Here is an 18,300-nt window from a genome sequence, read left to right on the forward strand (position 1 = left end):
GCAGTACCGATTAAGAAGTGTGCTGGAGTCAAAGGCTGTAGATCATCAGGATCTTCGGTAAGAGGAAGGAGAGGGCGAGAATTTAGGATGCCCTCAATTTGAGATAGAAGAGTATAAAATTCTTCATAAGTAAGGTAAGTGTTGTTAAGTACACGTTTCAAATGGTGTTTAGTAGAGCGAACTGCACGTTCCCACAATCCTCCCATATGAGGAGAGTAAGGAGGATTGAAATGCCAAGTAATCAAGTTATCGGTTATAAACTCTTGAACAACTAGAGATTGGCTTAATTCAAAATACTTTAATAAATCCTTATTTGCCTTTACAAAGGTACTTGCATTATCTGAATAAATGTGCCTACATAAACCACGACGAGAAATAAATCTTTTGAATGCATTAAGGAAGCCATCAGCGGTAAGATCACTAACTAGTTCTAAGTGAGTGGCCTTGGAAGAAAAACTTGCTGTCCTTTATTAAATATGGGCCAGCATAGTCAATACCTACCCTATGAAATGGCTTTGATGGGTTAACCCTTGATGAAGGTAGTTCACCAATTTTTTGAATTAGTCCAGTAGGCTGTACTCGAAAACATTTTACACATTTTCGTAAAACTCTGCGGATAGCTTGGCGACCAGAAAGAGGCCAAAACTCATTTCGAATGGTAGCTAGTACTGTTTGAGTACCAGCGTGAAAAAGCCTTTTGTGCTCATGATTAACAATTAATTCTGTGAAATAATCCTTACAAGGTAAGATAATTTGATGACTTTGGTTATAAAATAGATCAGATTTGTTCAGCCTGCCACCAACTCTCAATATGTTTTCGGAATCTAAGAATGGTGAAAGAGGAAGCAATTTGCTTTTATGTGAAATCTGTTTTCCTGATTTGAGTTTGCCTATTTCTGGTTTAAAATTCTTGTACTGTACTGATTTTATCAAAGTACATTTAGCGATATTAATTTCGTCCAAAGTTAGTTCACCTAAATATCTGAGTTTTACTGACTTTTTGCAATTCGATGCAAACCTAAATAAATACGCAGTCACATGCAATAAAGTTTTGTAATTAGAGTATTTAGATATTATGTCAAAATCATTGCATATCTGTGCTCCCAAGGTTAAATTTATAGAAAGTTTTGTTTCTGGTAAATTTGTAATACCATTATTTGGAGCTAAAGGCCATTGGCTAGAATGCGGCAAAAAGGAGGGCCCATTCCACCACATTTTATATGAGCTAATTTCTGAAGGTTGTACTCCCCTTTATATAGAAGAATTTTTCTGTTGTGGACAAACTCGAATCATCATGAATTAGTGATTTAAATCGGTCGTGAAATGATGACCAACAATTTTCTTCACCCGAAAAAGATGGTAAGGAAATTTTTGGTAATCTTAGATTATGAGATATACCTGATCGCGGCCTAGAACTATCGACTATCAAAGATTCAATATCTGATACACCATCGTTCGTGTTCATCAAGGATTTAGCATCATTTAGTAACTCATAAAATTTGTTTTCAAATTCTCTACGATCCTTATCAAAAACAATTTGATTTCTTTCCGTATCTTCTAAATTTTCCTCAATTTCCGATTGAATTGCTTCAAAATCGTCTAAAGATACTTTAAATCTTTCGAATCTATCGGCTACGTAAATTCTTTTTGAGGGATCTTGTTCGATTTCCTTCAAAAAATTCTCAAACCTTGTAACTGATGCCTTAATAATAGATCTTTTCTTATATAAATTCTTCATTTTTTCCGACTCGGCCATTTTATTTTATTTTATCGCGCGCCTATGGAATGAGTTTTGATTTGTTTACTAGTAATAACTTTACAGAAAAACTGCGACCCTTTTGTACTTAGCCGCTCCGCTGGCGACGTCCGAATGTTTTGTCTACTTGGCTAATGAAAAAAAACGGAGTATATTACTTTCTTACTAGGATCTAGGATGCAAATACCTTTCTAAAGATACAACATGAATAATTCAAAATAATTTGTTGTGTATTAATCGATATTTATATTAATTGCTAATTACTTGTGAATTCATCTCGATACCTTAATATTGAATGATAATATTTGAGCAAGAAAACAAGGCAATTTTTTTATAATAAAGTAAAGAACAATACTATATTCCTATATTGAAACCAATTTTTACCTGTCTTTAAATTTACGTCAAATAAGTGTGCCTTGCCGACAAGGTAATACCTATAGTTTTGTTTAACGTTAACCTGAAATATTTTATCTTGCAATTGTATTGAACTATATATTATTTACTGCAAAGCAATAATAAAAAAACTCTTCCATCAGAAATCGACGACACTATGAGGAGGAATAAATAATAAAATGGAAAGGACTTACAGGTTTCTTCTTCCTGATGCGGTAATTTGAACGGATCTTCTTGTGCACAACACAATTTTATTTATTTATAATTTGTTAAACATCGGCTCGAAGGACCAAAATGTTGTATTGAATGATGTGGACTGTATAATTTTATTTTATAATTAAATTTTCTATTTATTTTAAATGAAACAAAGTCCCATTTATTTTCTGGAAGCAAAGCTTCTTTTATTAGAACCAAAAACGTTCTTACTTCGGTCTATATAATACACATACTCGTTCTCGTGTCGCTACATAAAAACGACAAGTAACGAAGAAAGAGAGACTGCCAGAGGCGTAGAGTAGAATGAATTTCTAAATAAAAATTAAACTAAAATTAAAACAATCAAACAATGGCAACATGAGATTTGTGTGCAGGGGCGTTGTCCTGCAAAAACAAAACACCTTTGGATAGCTTTCCGCGTCTTTTCTCTTAAATTTTTTCCCGTAGAGTGGTCAGTAATGTCGAATAGTAATCTCCAGTTATTGTTCTACCCTTATCCAAAAAATCAATCATGATTACTCCATGGCAATCCCAAAAAACTGAAGCAAGAACTTTTCCAGTTTATTTTTGGACACGAAACTTCTTAGGTCTTGGAGAACCAGAGTGTCGCCATTCCATCGATTGTTGCTTTATTTCTGGATCGTAGAAATGTACCCAAATCTCATACATAGTAACAATTTGGTTTAAGAAGTCTACATCGTTTTCAAATCGAGTACAGATCGAACGCGATGCTTCTACCCTTGTACGCTTTTGGTCAACATTCAAACATTTGGGGATCCATTTTTCAGTAATTTTTCTCATGTCCAAATTCACGTGAACTATATGATGACCTCATTCATATGAAATATTCAGTGCTTCAAATATCCATCGATATTTTCGGGGACTGACACTGAAACTAGCCTTCCCGATCGGTCATTATATTCAATGGAAAATTTACCTCTTTTGAAGCTTGCAGTCCAATTTTTCACGGTCGCATACGAAGGACATTGATCACCAAGGGTATTAAGCATATTTTCGTAAATCTGCTTACCTCTTAACCCTTTTAAATACAGGTACTTGTTGAAGGCTCGATAGTCCAATTTTTCGATTTTCACAATTTCGGTGGACATATTTTTTCTTTCAATTTATTGCGTAACTCTGGTTTACTTTTTTGACGTCAAACTTTACACTTACACTTCTAATAAGTTATTGTTCGTTGCTATGGTAACGCAATATTTTGTTTATGCATGGAACTGGTCTAGGCTAACTAGATATCAATACATCCTCGTATGTTTATTTTCGTTCGAAAGACTGTATCTTATGTAATTTATTTATTTGCTTGTTCTCAATTGTTTTTATTTTGCAACACGTTCATGAATTGTTAATGAATTTTCGAGACTTTTGTGTGTATATAAATTTTTTTTGTTAAATCCCCAAAAAATAGTACTATATCATTGTAATGATATTATTTTACTGTTTTATTTCTGATTAGTATTTATTTACATATTACAATTTTCCATATTGTTTGTTAGAAAAATCTGTTTTGTTAGTTTTCTTTTTAAAACTGATATTGTAATCATGTCTCCTAATATTCCTTTGTTTGGATAGAAATCTATATAAATATTATTTTATAAATAAACGTGTCCCAGTTATAAGGTATTTTTTATCGTGAATTCAGGAAACTGTGATATCAGGACTGGATGGAAATGAATAACTTATAATACAGCAGTTATTTTTTATTGTAAATTTAAATGAACCGCGAAAATAGATTAGTTCTACCACCTGCCATCGATGGCACTAGCATCGAAAACCCGCCATGTTGTTTCCATACAATAATAATTAAGTTTGCATTTCTTCCTAGGTTATATTTGGTGATGTATGATTTAGTCGCGTCTCGTGGTCTGATAGCATCCACGTTTGCCCTCATCCGCCTGCTGTCGCTGTGACTAAAGACACAATGTAATGACATTTTGGACATCATGACAATTCTGTTGACGTTACCGCTGACACCTCATTAACTACAAGTTCAGATAATGAAGATGATAGTCCCGAAGCGTTTATTTCCTTAGTTGCGATATTACGTTCCAAACATATCTCATCAATGACATCAAGGACACAACCACGAATAACAACAATTTATAATAATTCTTATATATTTGATATAGATCATTGTTTCGAATCAACATAACTATTAAGGATCATTAATCAAAATTTTATTATAAAGTTTTTTACATTATTATAAAGACTCACGGAAACACAGAGTGTTCTTATCAAACGTTTTCAAGTATCGCTACTTTGTTAATAAATAGTAAGTAAACATTTGGAGTACAGGAAAAAACGAAAATTTGGGAAATACAAATTTTAATACTTCCCTAAGTCTGTTTTTATTTTACTTTGAACGATAATTCGACACGATTGACGCTCAACGTACTTTTCATTCTTCTTTTCAATTGTTAGACCAGGTGTAGAAACATTACAAAATATTTCCAAAAAAAAGAAAGATATTAGAGCCAAGTGAACACTGCCAAAATATGGGCGCCACACAAACCAAATATATATTGCAATTTAATCAACGTATTATTTTATACATGTTTCACTGTGACTCAAGGTTGAATCAATTTTCTCTAAGTCCAGAGCCCAAGATGGATCCGCCAGGGTAAGTGGATATCAAGCTGACAAATTTGCTACAAAACTGGATAATTTATGTTGGTATACCAAATTAGGTCGAAACGTTAAATACGAGTATCTACATGCTATTTTAAAATTATTATATAGAAAAAGACCTAAAACCAAGACAAATCATCACGAAAAACTTGACAAGTGCTAGAAGTAAAAAGAAGAAAACAATACTAAATTAACTGCAACGAATTTATTATGAAGGTCAAGTAATAAAATTGATTAAAAGTGTGAATAATCATTCAATATGTAACATTTGAATTCGCTATCTTTGTATGCAATATTTTATTTGAAGATGTAATATATTTGCGGCAAGTTTTGATCTCACCTTATTAATAAATAATGAGACGTTTTGTTCAGGATATTATATTAATTAAAGGATAATTCAACTATTAAAAGCCAATTTATCTACATTTCAATAGAATAAGAAAGTAAGTGATCTCATAATAACTTTAATATTTTTGTACTAATAAGATTACAAGTAATAAATTTCCAATTTTTTATCAAAATTTCTTTTTTTTTCATACTGTATCTTGATAATATTCCATTTTGAGAAATATTATGAAGAAAAACATAAATTTGAAAATTTATAAGTTAAAATAATTCAAAATATGCACCATAAAAAAATATTTCAATTTGCCAGGTTGTCATTTTAGTAGTCCAAGTCGGACTACATCCTTTGGGTCGCAGTGTATAATAGTCGTGATCCATTCAAGTATAGGTGACCTGTTTGCATGTATCGAGAAAAGGATGTGAATGTATTCTTTAGATTCTAGTACTATTTCTGGCGTATATGTGAAGTACAATTGGGTGTTAAAGATCAGTGCAACTTTCTGTAGTTCACTCTTATTAATTGGACATAAAGTTAAAAACGAAAGAGTTGTATCAACCAAGATTCTATTCTATAAGATTAACATCGCTCGCTTTTTATTATAAATTTATATATATTTTATATACTTATAATTCAATGTTACATAATGGTCTTCGAAAGCAATTAAAATCAACTATTTTCATAATGCAATGGGTGATTGTCATAACGATAACATGAATTGCAATTGACCAATGAGATCATGCTTCTGGTTTCAATACTCAAACTTACTTTCAGTTATGGTGCTACCTCAAATATAAAAGAAGATAAATGAACATTGTCACATTTTATGACAGGGCAACTTTATTAGAAAACGAAATCTTGAAAAATATTTTGTAATATAATTTAATTTGAACATAATAGTTGTAATGAACTTCATCGAACCATTAAGATAAACTCTTTACATAATGTACTGATGCTCCCAAATTCAAAGAAAATCACTTACCCATGAAGGTAGTTCTCCGAGATTCTCCAATATAACATCTTTTTCATTTTCATTTGCTGTTTTCTTCGCAAATGTTCTTTTCCTGTTTTTGAAATTTAGATAATCTTCGGACAATGTCGTTGCAAAAACTAATATTAAAATCCACGTTATGGAGCAGTTAAAATATCCAATTAGATATATGAAAATGTAAAGAATAATCTGCAACATATATTAAAATCTTCAATATTTTCCCAACCTTTTTGAATCGAGCAAAATCAATATTGAATCAAAATTATTGGAATTAATAACATAATATTGTTAAATCCAGGATAGACGTAATTATCGAAATTATTCCATTTTTGAAGTGAATTAAATTATTTGAGAAACTTTCATTGGCGGTGGCCGAAAATTGGACCATAAACAATCGTAAAGGTTAGTCCCATAATTATCATTATTATGATCGTTGTAATATCGATTAATTAATTGCTGGACGGTCAAAAGTTTTTTCCCACCGAATAGTTTGCGTGATGTACGAAATATAAAAACAGTTCAATAGATTTTTATATTTGTATTCTAAAGAACATATATAGATAAGCATATAGTAATAATAAAACCACAATGTGTAATTATTACATATTTAATTTTTTTATTCATCGATGTAACCCCTTGTTTCTTTAATTATTTCTGTGTAAAAATCATTACTTTCAGTATATTATTTCTCTTTCAAGAACTCTTCACACAGCTTCGATGATTGCTTGGGATCGTTGTCTTGATGGAAGATTAATTTTTAACATACATTTTCGTTCAATATTCTTTATACCCTTCTTTCTTCCAAATCCCTTCAATTTTTACCAGATCTCTATGTGTCCTATAGTCCGGATTACACATAGATATAACATCCGCTCTTCCTTTGACCTGCACACAAATACTCCTCTTAGACATGAAAACCTCAAACTTTGGCTCATCATTCCATACTCCATTCCATTCTCCCACTCTTTATGCGTCCAAATTTTATGTTCTTTTAGCCCAGTACAACCTCTTGATTTTATTTTGACGTCTTAAAAACAGATAGCTCCACTGCAAACCTTCCAAGAAGACCAGTTTCTCTTAATCTCATTTTCACTGTAGAAGTACTAAAAGTAACTACACTTTGAAGACTTGCGGTTAATGAACGAGTTTCAATCGATAGTTCCTTGGTTTGATCCATTTTAAAACTTACAAGTCTGAATTTCCTCGTATAGGAACTTCACTAATAGATGTCTTGATCCAAAAAGTATAAATCACATCATGTTCTTTCTTTTCAGAAAGATACTTTATTAATAATTATCTGTATATCTTATATACAATGAAACTATAAATGAAAAATATGTGATTCAATAAGTTCATCGGTTTAATAAAATATCTGTTGAATTGCGGATCAGCAACTTGGGTTTGTTATGACGGCTCGAAGTTCAATACCATATATGAAACGTGGTCCAGCGAACTGTAACTTGCGTCTTACAGATCTAACTGGAGCTAAACTACAATCGTAGACACCATTTCGACTTTCTCTTGACAATATGAAGGATAAATTTGTTAAAGTGTAACATTTTGAAACTTGTTGAATGGATTACGAGGTGTGCAAAAACTTTTAACGGATAGTATATATTCAGTAGCTAGTGTGAGACAGTAATAAAATATAAAAATAACATGTTTATTGATAAGAATAGGCAATAACATTTAAACTGAGTCAATTAAGTTGTACTTTCTGGAACCGTTGGTGTCAACACACTGTGTACACTACAACTACACCAACACTTATAATTACACTGTTTGAAGCGCGTTTAGATAACCAAGTTATCTTCTGCAGAGATTGAAGGTAAACTCAAACCTATTAAATTGACTTATCTGTTTTATACTAAATTATCCCAACAATAAACCTTCTCTCGCGAAAATTAATTCCAGCAGGCAAACCTCCATGCCGAAAATCTCTCAAAATTTATTTCTTGACTTCTGAACTATAGAGTGAGTTGTAAGAAATTGATCTATTTAAGCTTTTCTTATATTTCCATTATTAACATTTAGGTCAAGATTATGATTGGTAGCGTGATGAGCAATAATCGATTTTTCGATAAATGAGCTATGTGCTCTTTAAACTGGACATTAACAGATCTCCTAGTCTGCCCAATATACTTCCCGTCACAATCACCACAGCTAATTTCATATTTAGCACTCTTTTCCAAATTTATTATTTTATACTCATCAATTAATTCACTTTCCACTTAAATCGAGTGATTCAATAAGGAAATTATCTTTATTGATTATGTAGCTGTACTCAACGGTTATGACAAAAGAATTGTAAATAGGTTAATTAACCGTCAAAGATTCAAGAAATCTCTATGTAAAACCAATTTTTTCCAAATTTAAAATGAAAATCAACGAAAATTTGCTCATGGCACCTTTCAATCTTGTTTATACAAAGTGATTGGAAGGAATACTTAACAGAGTGGGGTTTGAATTGGTTTATAAATCCAAAAATACATTCCCAACAACAATTGTTGGGAAATCCTAATAATAAAATACCAAATTTGAAAAAATTGAGGTATATATCAAATTAACTGTGGTGATTGTGACGGGAAGTATATTGGGCAGATTAAGAGATCCATTAATGCCTGGTCTAAAGAGCACATAGCTCATTTAAAATATGGACGGTATGAAAAATCGATTATTGCCGATCACGCTGCCAAACATACTAATAATATTAATAGTGTAAAATTGTTAAAAAATGTATCCAATAATAAATTGTGGGATGCATTTGAAAGCATTGAAATTGCTGAATGTAAGAAAAGCTTAATTAGTGACTAAGAACCAGTTCCTTACTGCCCACTCTATAGTTTAGTAGTCAAGGAATAAATGTGAAGATTTACGCTAGAATTAATTTTCGCTGGAGACGGATTATTGTTAGTATAAAAGAGTAAGTAAGCTGATAGATTTTAGTTTACCTTCAGTCTCTGAATACAATAACTTGGTTATCGAAATGCGCGTCAGAAAGTGTAATTGTGTGTGTAAGTAGTAATCACGGATATAGAGATATATAGTTATTCTAATATCAATTGCAGATTATAAAAACCCATGCCGACAATTTTATTCAATCTACTAATGGCGTAGACACCTCATTTTATGAATTTTTGATTTTTATATCTACTTTTAGTAATATGAATATCTTATGCGAGAAAGTATTCGTTAAAAGGCAATAAAATCATTATAAATTGTACGGCATTATACACTATTATTTAGATAGATACACTTAATTGTAGTCCTACTTGGAACTTAGGAAAACGTTATTATACCTTGTTAACTTGCTACAACTGAATATTAAATTATAAAACGTAAATAGACGAGTAAAATATACCTGCCTGTGAGGGAGTTTGGTTTAAACAGGGTACCAGACATGAATTGATACCTATTACTATTGTCAAACCAATCGCAATTTACTACATCGTAACCATATTTCATCTAGATAAATTATGTGTTTATTAGAATTTCGGTAGCCTTTCATCTGACGCAAATAATCTTGTTGCCATCGAACGATTCTTGACGATTCGGTTATTGCCATCCGTTTATTCAGTTTTTGTGTTTAATACCACATACTGACAAATCTTGACGCAATTTTTCTAAACTGGTATAATTGTATTCTGGATAATCTGCCTTTTGGTCTATATTACTTCTAATGTCGCAACCCTTATATAAACTACAAACTGTTCTTCGTAGAAAATCTTGAGTAGCTTTGTCAACTGATTTAGATGTTTTTCGGTTCTGTAAATGCTCCACAGCAACCCCTTCAGTGACTACTCGATAAATGGAAAATTTATTTACTCTTGTTAATTCAGCAATTCTTATTATGCTTGCATTATCAGATTGTTAAATATTTTTCATTTTAAATACATATATATTTAAAATAACTTGCTGTGTTTGTGTATCTAAATCTTTTTAATTAAAATCATACCTATTTTTATTATCACTACACTGTGCAATTTCATTGCCTTCATCGCCGTTGGTATAAGGAACGCCATATTTCTATTTATTTAAAGAAATTTATGAATTAAATGAATCTCACCAAGCGATGCCACTGCTTATCACAGGCTGTCTGGCAGGAATATTTGAAGAAATTGTGTACATATGCCGACTGCTTCGTCCAATAGAAATGCATTTATGTTTACGATTCGATGTTTTCTTCGGTAAACAATAGATATGATGAGTCCGACTGACGGTTTGTTAGAGTTTATACGGGGAGTAAACACAATTTTTCATTTCTTAATTTGGTATGAGTGCCGTACGTATTTATGAAATATTGGTTGTTACTCGCATAACTTTCTTTTGCAATTGATATTAGAAAAACTATATGTAGTGGTTACATCATTGTGGTGAGTTGCGGGAACATGAGATAATTGTAAAGAAATAATTTAGATTGAGTAACAGGTAATAATAATTGTCTATTTTCTTGTGCAACTTTTACTAAATAAAACTAACTTAAAAAATTGCATTAGAAAATGCACAATGGCACAATAAATATTACTTAGTTACGTAATTCCATAAATGTGCAAGCTGTCAATTTAAGTTCATTTTTAAGAAAATGTCAATAATCAACAAAGAATTTTTGACCACCAGAACTCGGAATAAACACAAATTACCATCTTTTCTCGACAATGATTCGCTCAATAAGCATTTAACAAATACGAATAATACATATATTAATCAAACAAACTGTTTTCAATTTTAGATCTTCAAAGAACTCTATACATGGAGATCAGAAGAAAATGAAATTAATGAAACATGTGAAATATAACAATGGATTGAGGAGTAAGGATTTAGACTAGGAAAATCAATTAAGGCGGAAAATTTCATTAGAGATATTACGAAAACGCATGTACCAAGATTTTGTGTGGAGAATAAAAACCCAGAAAAATATTTTGTATACGCATATTATTAGGAATTTGAACATGTAGAGGAGGTACGTGAACCCACAAAATGATATAAGAATAAGATAAGAAATGACTAGAATGATGAGAAGGAAACCAATGTTAACAAATTTATGGAACTGAATGATTTTTCAACTTTAACATATTTATCAAAGAACTATTTTAATATATATTAATTATAGTATTTACCCAGCTCTTTTAGAAATGATCTTGATAATATGCATTTTTTAGTAGTTATTATTTTCAGTTTGAAGAAAGAATTAAAATGTGGGCCAATTACTACTTAATTGAATATAATATTTTGGAGAAGTATGAGAATTTATTGTAGGGATTTCTTGGTTATCTAGGTATTTCTCCTTCTTAAAACGCCGGTTAGAAAGAAAACACTTTTATTACAGAATTTAAACAATGAAAACACTTTACTTATGTACAATGTAAATAAGAGAACTAAGGTTGATAGTAAAAATATTCGTGTATGTGGTTTATACGCTAAATGAGCGGGAGACCGTCTTGACCACGCGGGAAGCCGTCTTAGTTGCGTGGTCTTTACTGTCTACGTTTTACTCCCGACTGACTCGAATGTTATTGTCGGCTTTAGGCTGCTGAAGAGAACTCGTGTTTCGTGCGTGGCTATAGGATGGAGTAGAGCAATAATTTCGATCCTATATTCGGCCATCCTACTCAGCATCCACCTCGGATTCGTCGCTTTCATAGCTGACCTACGGTTTTATATATTCAGCGCATGTTGTCGTTCGGTTGGGTCCCTCGTGATCTCCGATTTTAACATCATATTTGAAATTTTTTTTAACTTTAAAAATTTCGTACGGACCTAAAAATTTTCTTTTTAATTTTGGATCAGATGTAAACTGGGTTCTTTTTATGGCAACCAAATCATTCTTCCTATATACATTCGCCTTCTTTCTCCTTAAATTGTATCCTTTCTTATTTTCATTCTGCACTTTTAATGTTTGTTCTTTACTTCTTTTAGGTATTTCATCTCTTTCTTCATCAAATTTTCTTATTATCTCCTCTTCTATGATTTCTTTGATTTTAACGTCATCTTTATTTTTCATTTTAACACCAATTAATACTTCAAAGGGTGTGGTACCTATGCTCCGCTGATAGGTCGTATTCAAGGCAGTCTGTACTTTGTCAACGTATTTGTACCACTTTCCTGGGTCTTCCAAACTGAGATTTGTCAAGACGGGTATACGGGTCCTATTTACCCTTTCCACTTGCCCATTACCTCGTGGGACTCCACAAGTTGTTAACACAAGTTTAATGTTTTCTTCTCGGCAATACGATTCGAATTCTTCAGAACTGAACGCGGATCCCCTGTCAGATATTATCCTTGAAGACTTTCCGAATATTTTACATTGTTTTTCAATACAGCATATCACTTCTTCCGTCGTGGTGGATTTTATTGGGTAAAGCCACACCAATTTGTAAAAGTCATCAACTACCACAAAAATGGTGATAATTTTTGTTTGTTGACTTCATTGGTCCTAAGTGGTCGACGTGATACGTCTCTAATGGACCTTCTAGCTTTTGTATAGGATGAAGCATTCCTTCTTGCATTCCTTCTTTCTTTCCTTCCTTTTTATACCCTAATATACAAGGTATACAGCTATTTTTTCTTTTAGTCTTGTTATGTAAAATTCCTTGTTTACTACTTCTTCTGTCTTTTTCTTTGAAAAATGTCCTATCTCGTGGGCTTTTGTTATTATTTCAGTCTGCATGTTCTTTGGAACGACAAGTAATATGTCATGCTCTAATTAAAAATCTTCATACTCTTCTGTAGTCAAAATCCTTTTTATCGCCTTAACGTGCTCGTCTTTCTCTTGTGCTTGTCTAGTTCTTTGAATGATTCTGCATTCTGTAGCAATTGTCAGTACCACTGGATTCCTGATAAGAGCATCGAAGTGAGCCATCTGTGTACCTCGTCTATGCTCAATTTCATACTGGAATTCTTCTAGCATCGGCCCATCGTCAGTTTTCTATTAACCTTAACCGTAAAAGTAGCATAAAGAATAAATGACTTTCATTTTTAGCAACCACCCAAAATATTTTTAGTTTATTATTTGTCGCTCACTGTATAAAAATATCGGAAAGTAGAAAAATTTATATTTTACAGTTGCCACTACAATTCTGTTTATCTGTTTTAATTTGGCGGGCTAAGCCATGAGGTCGATAAACATCCACCGAATCCAAGTTGGAAGACATCGTGTCCATGGATGAATGGCAACAGAGTGACTGCTGTCTTGAACGATTCTCCTGGGGCACCGGGTCGCACCCCACTGTATCCAACCTTACTCCGGCATGCGAGAAAAGAAGAAAACAGCGGGAACACCGCAAAAATAGGGAAACCCTCCACCTCTCAAGTGAGAATACCTCACAAGAAAGGGAAATAGGGAGAAGAGGCAGTAGTGAAACAAAGACACTACTGCCAGATTCAAAGAGGGAAAAAGTTGAGACTACCCCAAACCAAAATTCTCGAAATAGAAAAGAGAAGAAGCGGACAAAGACACCGCCTCAAACTCTAAGAGGGGCACTTACGCGACTGACGCCAAACTCGTGAGAGTTGCCATTCTGCCGAGGGCGTTCTCTAAAACTGTTCGCAGCGCAGAAGAACAAACTTCGGTGGAGGAGGCACTAGTGGATGAGATCTAGATGGGATCATAAGAATCAATTTAGAGGCATCCACTTTCGATTGGTTACCGCTAAAGGTTCCGCAACTCGCAGGCTCGAGATGCGGAACTACGTGTAAGGAAAAGATATCCCAAAAGCACACACCGCCACTTTGTTACTCCCTTGGAGTGATAAAGTGGAAGAAAACAGGCTTCTACAGCTAATAGAAGCGCGGAATAAGGGACTTCACACCTCACAATGGAGTCCTAATTCGGGCGGTCATTTCATTAGGGAAGGTATAGAAAAACAATCCAACCTGTCCATCAATGGAAACAGAATGCGCAATCAACGGGACTGCCGCGGAAGATCACTAAGGGGACCACACCCTTAGTGAATCGGAAGGTTTGATGGCGGACATAAAAATAGTCCAAGTGAACGATCACCACGCAAAAGGGGCATCTGCAGTCATCCCCCGGGTGTTCACTGAAGAAAACCTTAGCGTAGTCCTAATCCAATAAACCTAAATCTTAAGGGAACATATCAAGGGACTCAACTGTAAAAACATCAAGATATGACACAAGTATTGGTAATATATCGAGATCATGTTTCTTGGTAAGAAACGACAAAAATCATCTTTGTCTTTTAGAATTTCTCATCAAAGACCTCGTACCGATTCGAGCTCGAATACGAGAAAAAAACTTGAAGAAATTGTTATAGTTCCCTGCTACTTCGATGGAAACGGGTCTGTAACGCTACCAGAACTGCATAGACTAGTAGAGTACTACCAGAGAAAGAAGCTGCCAAAATACTCCTAGGATGCGATGCAAATGCACACAACAGTATTTGGGGAAGCAAAGACACCAACAGCAGAGGTGAGCAACTCTTAGAATATATTTTAACCTTTACATCCACATTGTATGAAACTCACCAACATTTGAACATTTGTAACATGAGTAAAGGAAGAAGTTTTAGACATAACATCGAACCTAAAAAAACGGATAAATAACTGGAGGTTATCGAATGAGCCGTCAATCTCTGATCATAGAATAAACATGTTCAGATTAGTGACAGATTCCATTGAAATCAGTAGGAATCCAAGAAAAACCAATTGGGAAGCACATAAAACCAATCTAAACCATAACCTAGGGCGTAACCAGACCAGTAAGGTTAGTCTGGAGCAAGACTTCTGAAAAATTAATGACGCCATACTCGATGCATACGAATTGAGTATTATGGCCTCATACAAAAAAGCAAAAAAGGTAGCGATGCTGCCTGGTGGAATGACAACCTGTCCAAACTAAGAACCGAAACAGGAAACCCGTTTAACAGGACAAAGTGTTCTGGGGACTGGAAGAGTTACACCAGAAAATTAATTGCCTACAACAAAGAAATAAGAAAAGCAAAGCGACAAAGCTTCAGAGACTTCACAAAGTCTTGACGAAGGGCAAAGTCAACCATGGCACTGAGGAAACCGGATGGCAACTTCTCGGAAAGTGAGAATGACAGAGCACAACTCTTGATAAAGACTCACTTCCCAGGAAGCGGCAATCCACCCTCAGTACACAAAAGGACAGAATATAGTAAATTTACGAGAGAAACTACAGCAATTGCAAAACAGGTATGCAGCAGTGAATGAATAATATGGGCTTTAAATACCTTTTAACCGTTCAAGACGCCAGGAGTAGACAGAATCAGCATTCCTCCAAATGGGACAGGAGGATATCTTGCCACACTTGATCCGCCTCAGAGGAAGAAGACTGGATTACATTCCAGAGCCATGGAGAAGGGACAAAAGTAGGGAAGAATGACACCAAATATCCCAAATTCTTCACACCAATCAGTATCACCGTTTCTATTCAAAACGATGGAAAAAGCTGTCGACAATTATATTAGAACAGAGATTCTGGGCTGGAAACCTTTTGATCCGTGAGTTACGTCAATGAACATTGTTTATTAAGCTTCATTGTATAACGCCGACGAGGCACTTTGTAAAACATATAAATATTGTAAACCTGTAATAAATTCAGATTCTTTTTTGTCAATGTATTGAATAAACGTTTCTCGACGTGTAATTCGTTTTTTAAAAACGCCTTCTCGAAGTTCAGTAACGTAATTGGCGCAGTCAGTAGGATATTTCGGAAATTTAACGTATCGCACGGGAAATTTTTCGTTTCAACGATTAACCGAAATATTCGAATTTGTGTTCAGAAACTGTGAATTCCAACCTTTAGGACCCCTAGAATATGATAGCTTTAGTTGTAACGTAAGTGCTCATTATTATTTCCTTTTTCCACATCCAATAATTTAGTAGTTATATAAGTATATAATCGTTAGTATATTTTGATCAGCGAATTTTAAGTAGAAAAGATAAGTATTATTTGAAAGCATTTTAAGTTTTCGACCAAGCGAGGATAAAAATTTTGAAAATAGTTCTAGTGAAAATAGTTTATAAAATATAGATTTAAAAATGACTACATCAGGTACGAACTACCAACTACTTAAATTATATTTAGATTCAATTCCAAATTTTGATGGAAACCCTCATACGCTTGATCTATTCATAGGTAATTGTGAAAGTTTTATTTCTGCGTTTGCTAGTAATCCAGATAATGCGTTAAACACATCTATACTTAGAGCTATTATAGGAAAATTAACAGGTAGAGCTCAAATATTAATTAGTTCGCGCACAGAATTAAAAACATGGGATGAAATCAAACAAGCTTTAAATTTAAGTTTTGGAGATCAACGAGACATTGACTGTTTAGTTCAAGATCTCATTAACCTAAAACCATTTAAGAATGAAACCCCTTATAATTTTGGTATGCGATGCCAAGATTCTAGGAGCCTCATTATTTCTAAATTAACGTTTGAGAGTGACACCTACTAGAACACAAAATATCAACCATTATCCCACAAATCATAACAATGTACAACCATTTCAACCACCCCGACCAATAATTCCACCTAATTTAATAACTCATCCTCCAGCATCAAACCCATCAAGGTATACACAACATTCTCCTACAAATCCGTCTTACAGTAATTGGCGTCCAAATAACAATTATCCAACTCAACGACATCCATTTTTCACAAACCAAAACTACAACCCGATACAAAGACCCTCACAACCACCACAGAATTTCAATCAACCTCAAAATATTCGTCCTAATAATCCGCAATATAATCGTCCAAATAATTCACAAGCTTTCAAACCAGAACCAATGGATATCTCTTCAGGAAATACTGTACTTAAATCCCATTCGAGACCCAAATTCACATCTGCAGAACTTTTTAATAAATCCATAGATAATTCTAATTCTCATGATCAATTTTATTCAGAAAATCCAAACTATTATGAAAATATCGACGACGCTGATATAAACAATTATTATTATACACAGGAAACAGAACATTCTTATGTAGATAATCCGACGAATTCCAAAGATTTTTACACAGATGCTCACATTACAGAAATATCAAATAATCAGACTCAGGATTTTCATACTCTCACGAGCCCAAGCAAGGTAACTTAATATATGTGAACGCATTAAAAACAAATCTGCCATTTATAGAAATTCCAGAAATAAATGCAAAATTTTTAGTTGACACAGGAAGCTCAAAGTCACTTATAAATCCAAAACTAGCTTATAAATTTTATACGAATTACATATTTAATGAAAATTTTAATATTCAAACTGCTCATAATATTAGTTATCACGACGAGGTAGCCTATATTCCATTGTTCAATATTTTTAATTTACAAGAGTTTCACAAATTTTATCTTTTCAAGCTTAGTGAAAAATTTGATGGAATCATAGGCATAGATTTACTTAAACAATTAAATGCTAGTGTTAACCTCAGTAAAAAGCAAATTATTACTCTTAATACAATTATTCCTCTAATATTTGGTACAGATGTTGATAATAATATAAAAAGTTATTCTCTAATAATACCAGGTCGTACTCAAGAAGTTGTAAAATTACCAGTTAATCATAAAAATGGCATTGGAATATTAAATTACGAAAAGTTAGGTAATGGCCTTGAAACACCAAAAGCATTAGTAAATATAGTCAATAATTTTGCAATAACCACAATATCAAATTCAAATGAGAACCCTGTCAAGCTGGATATTCATGAGCCTTTTAACAATGAACCCTTGAATTTAGTCGAAGTAAATTTTTTAGACAAATTGGAAGTAGAATCAGAAATAAACTTAGGTAATTCCAATGATAATAAGTTGAAAGAAAATTTAAAAAATATAAGATTAGATCATTGCAATAGAAAAGAAAAGGAAGCGTTAAGAAAACTTTGTTATGAATATAGAGATATTTTTTATTGCTAAGGTATTCCTTTAAGTTTTACTAACGATATCAAACATGAAATTAAGTGAACCGACGATAGT

General features: G+C 33.1%; 1 protein-coding gene across 9 annotated transcripts in view; it reads right to left on the reverse strand.

Moving 5' to 3' along the window:
• Positions 1 to 18,300, reverse strand: part of LOC130892796 (extended synaptotagmin-2-like) — a 122,145-nt gene that overhangs the window by 90,778 nt on the left and 13,067 nt on the right. For all 9 annotated transcript variants that reach the window (XR_009059102.1, XR_009059101.1, XR_009059103.1 and 6 more), the window contains one exon: positions 6,334 to 6,531. Coding sequence is in view for 6 of the 9 variants with exons in the window: in XM_057798420.1 (XP_057654403.1) it covers positions 6,334 to 6,531 (198 nt within the window). In the remaining 3 variants the exon portion in view is untranslated. Of the gene's footprint in view, positions 1 to 6,333; positions 6,532 to 18,300 lie in introns of those variants that run through there.

This window comes from Diorhabda carinulata, chromosome 4 (genome assembly GCF_026250575.1).
Source record: "Diorhabda carinulata isolate Delta chromosome 4, icDioCari1.1, whole genome shotgun sequence".
Classification (NCBI taxonomy): domain Eukaryota; kingdom Metazoa; phylum Arthropoda; class Insecta; order Coleoptera; family Chrysomelidae; genus Diorhabda; species Diorhabda carinulata.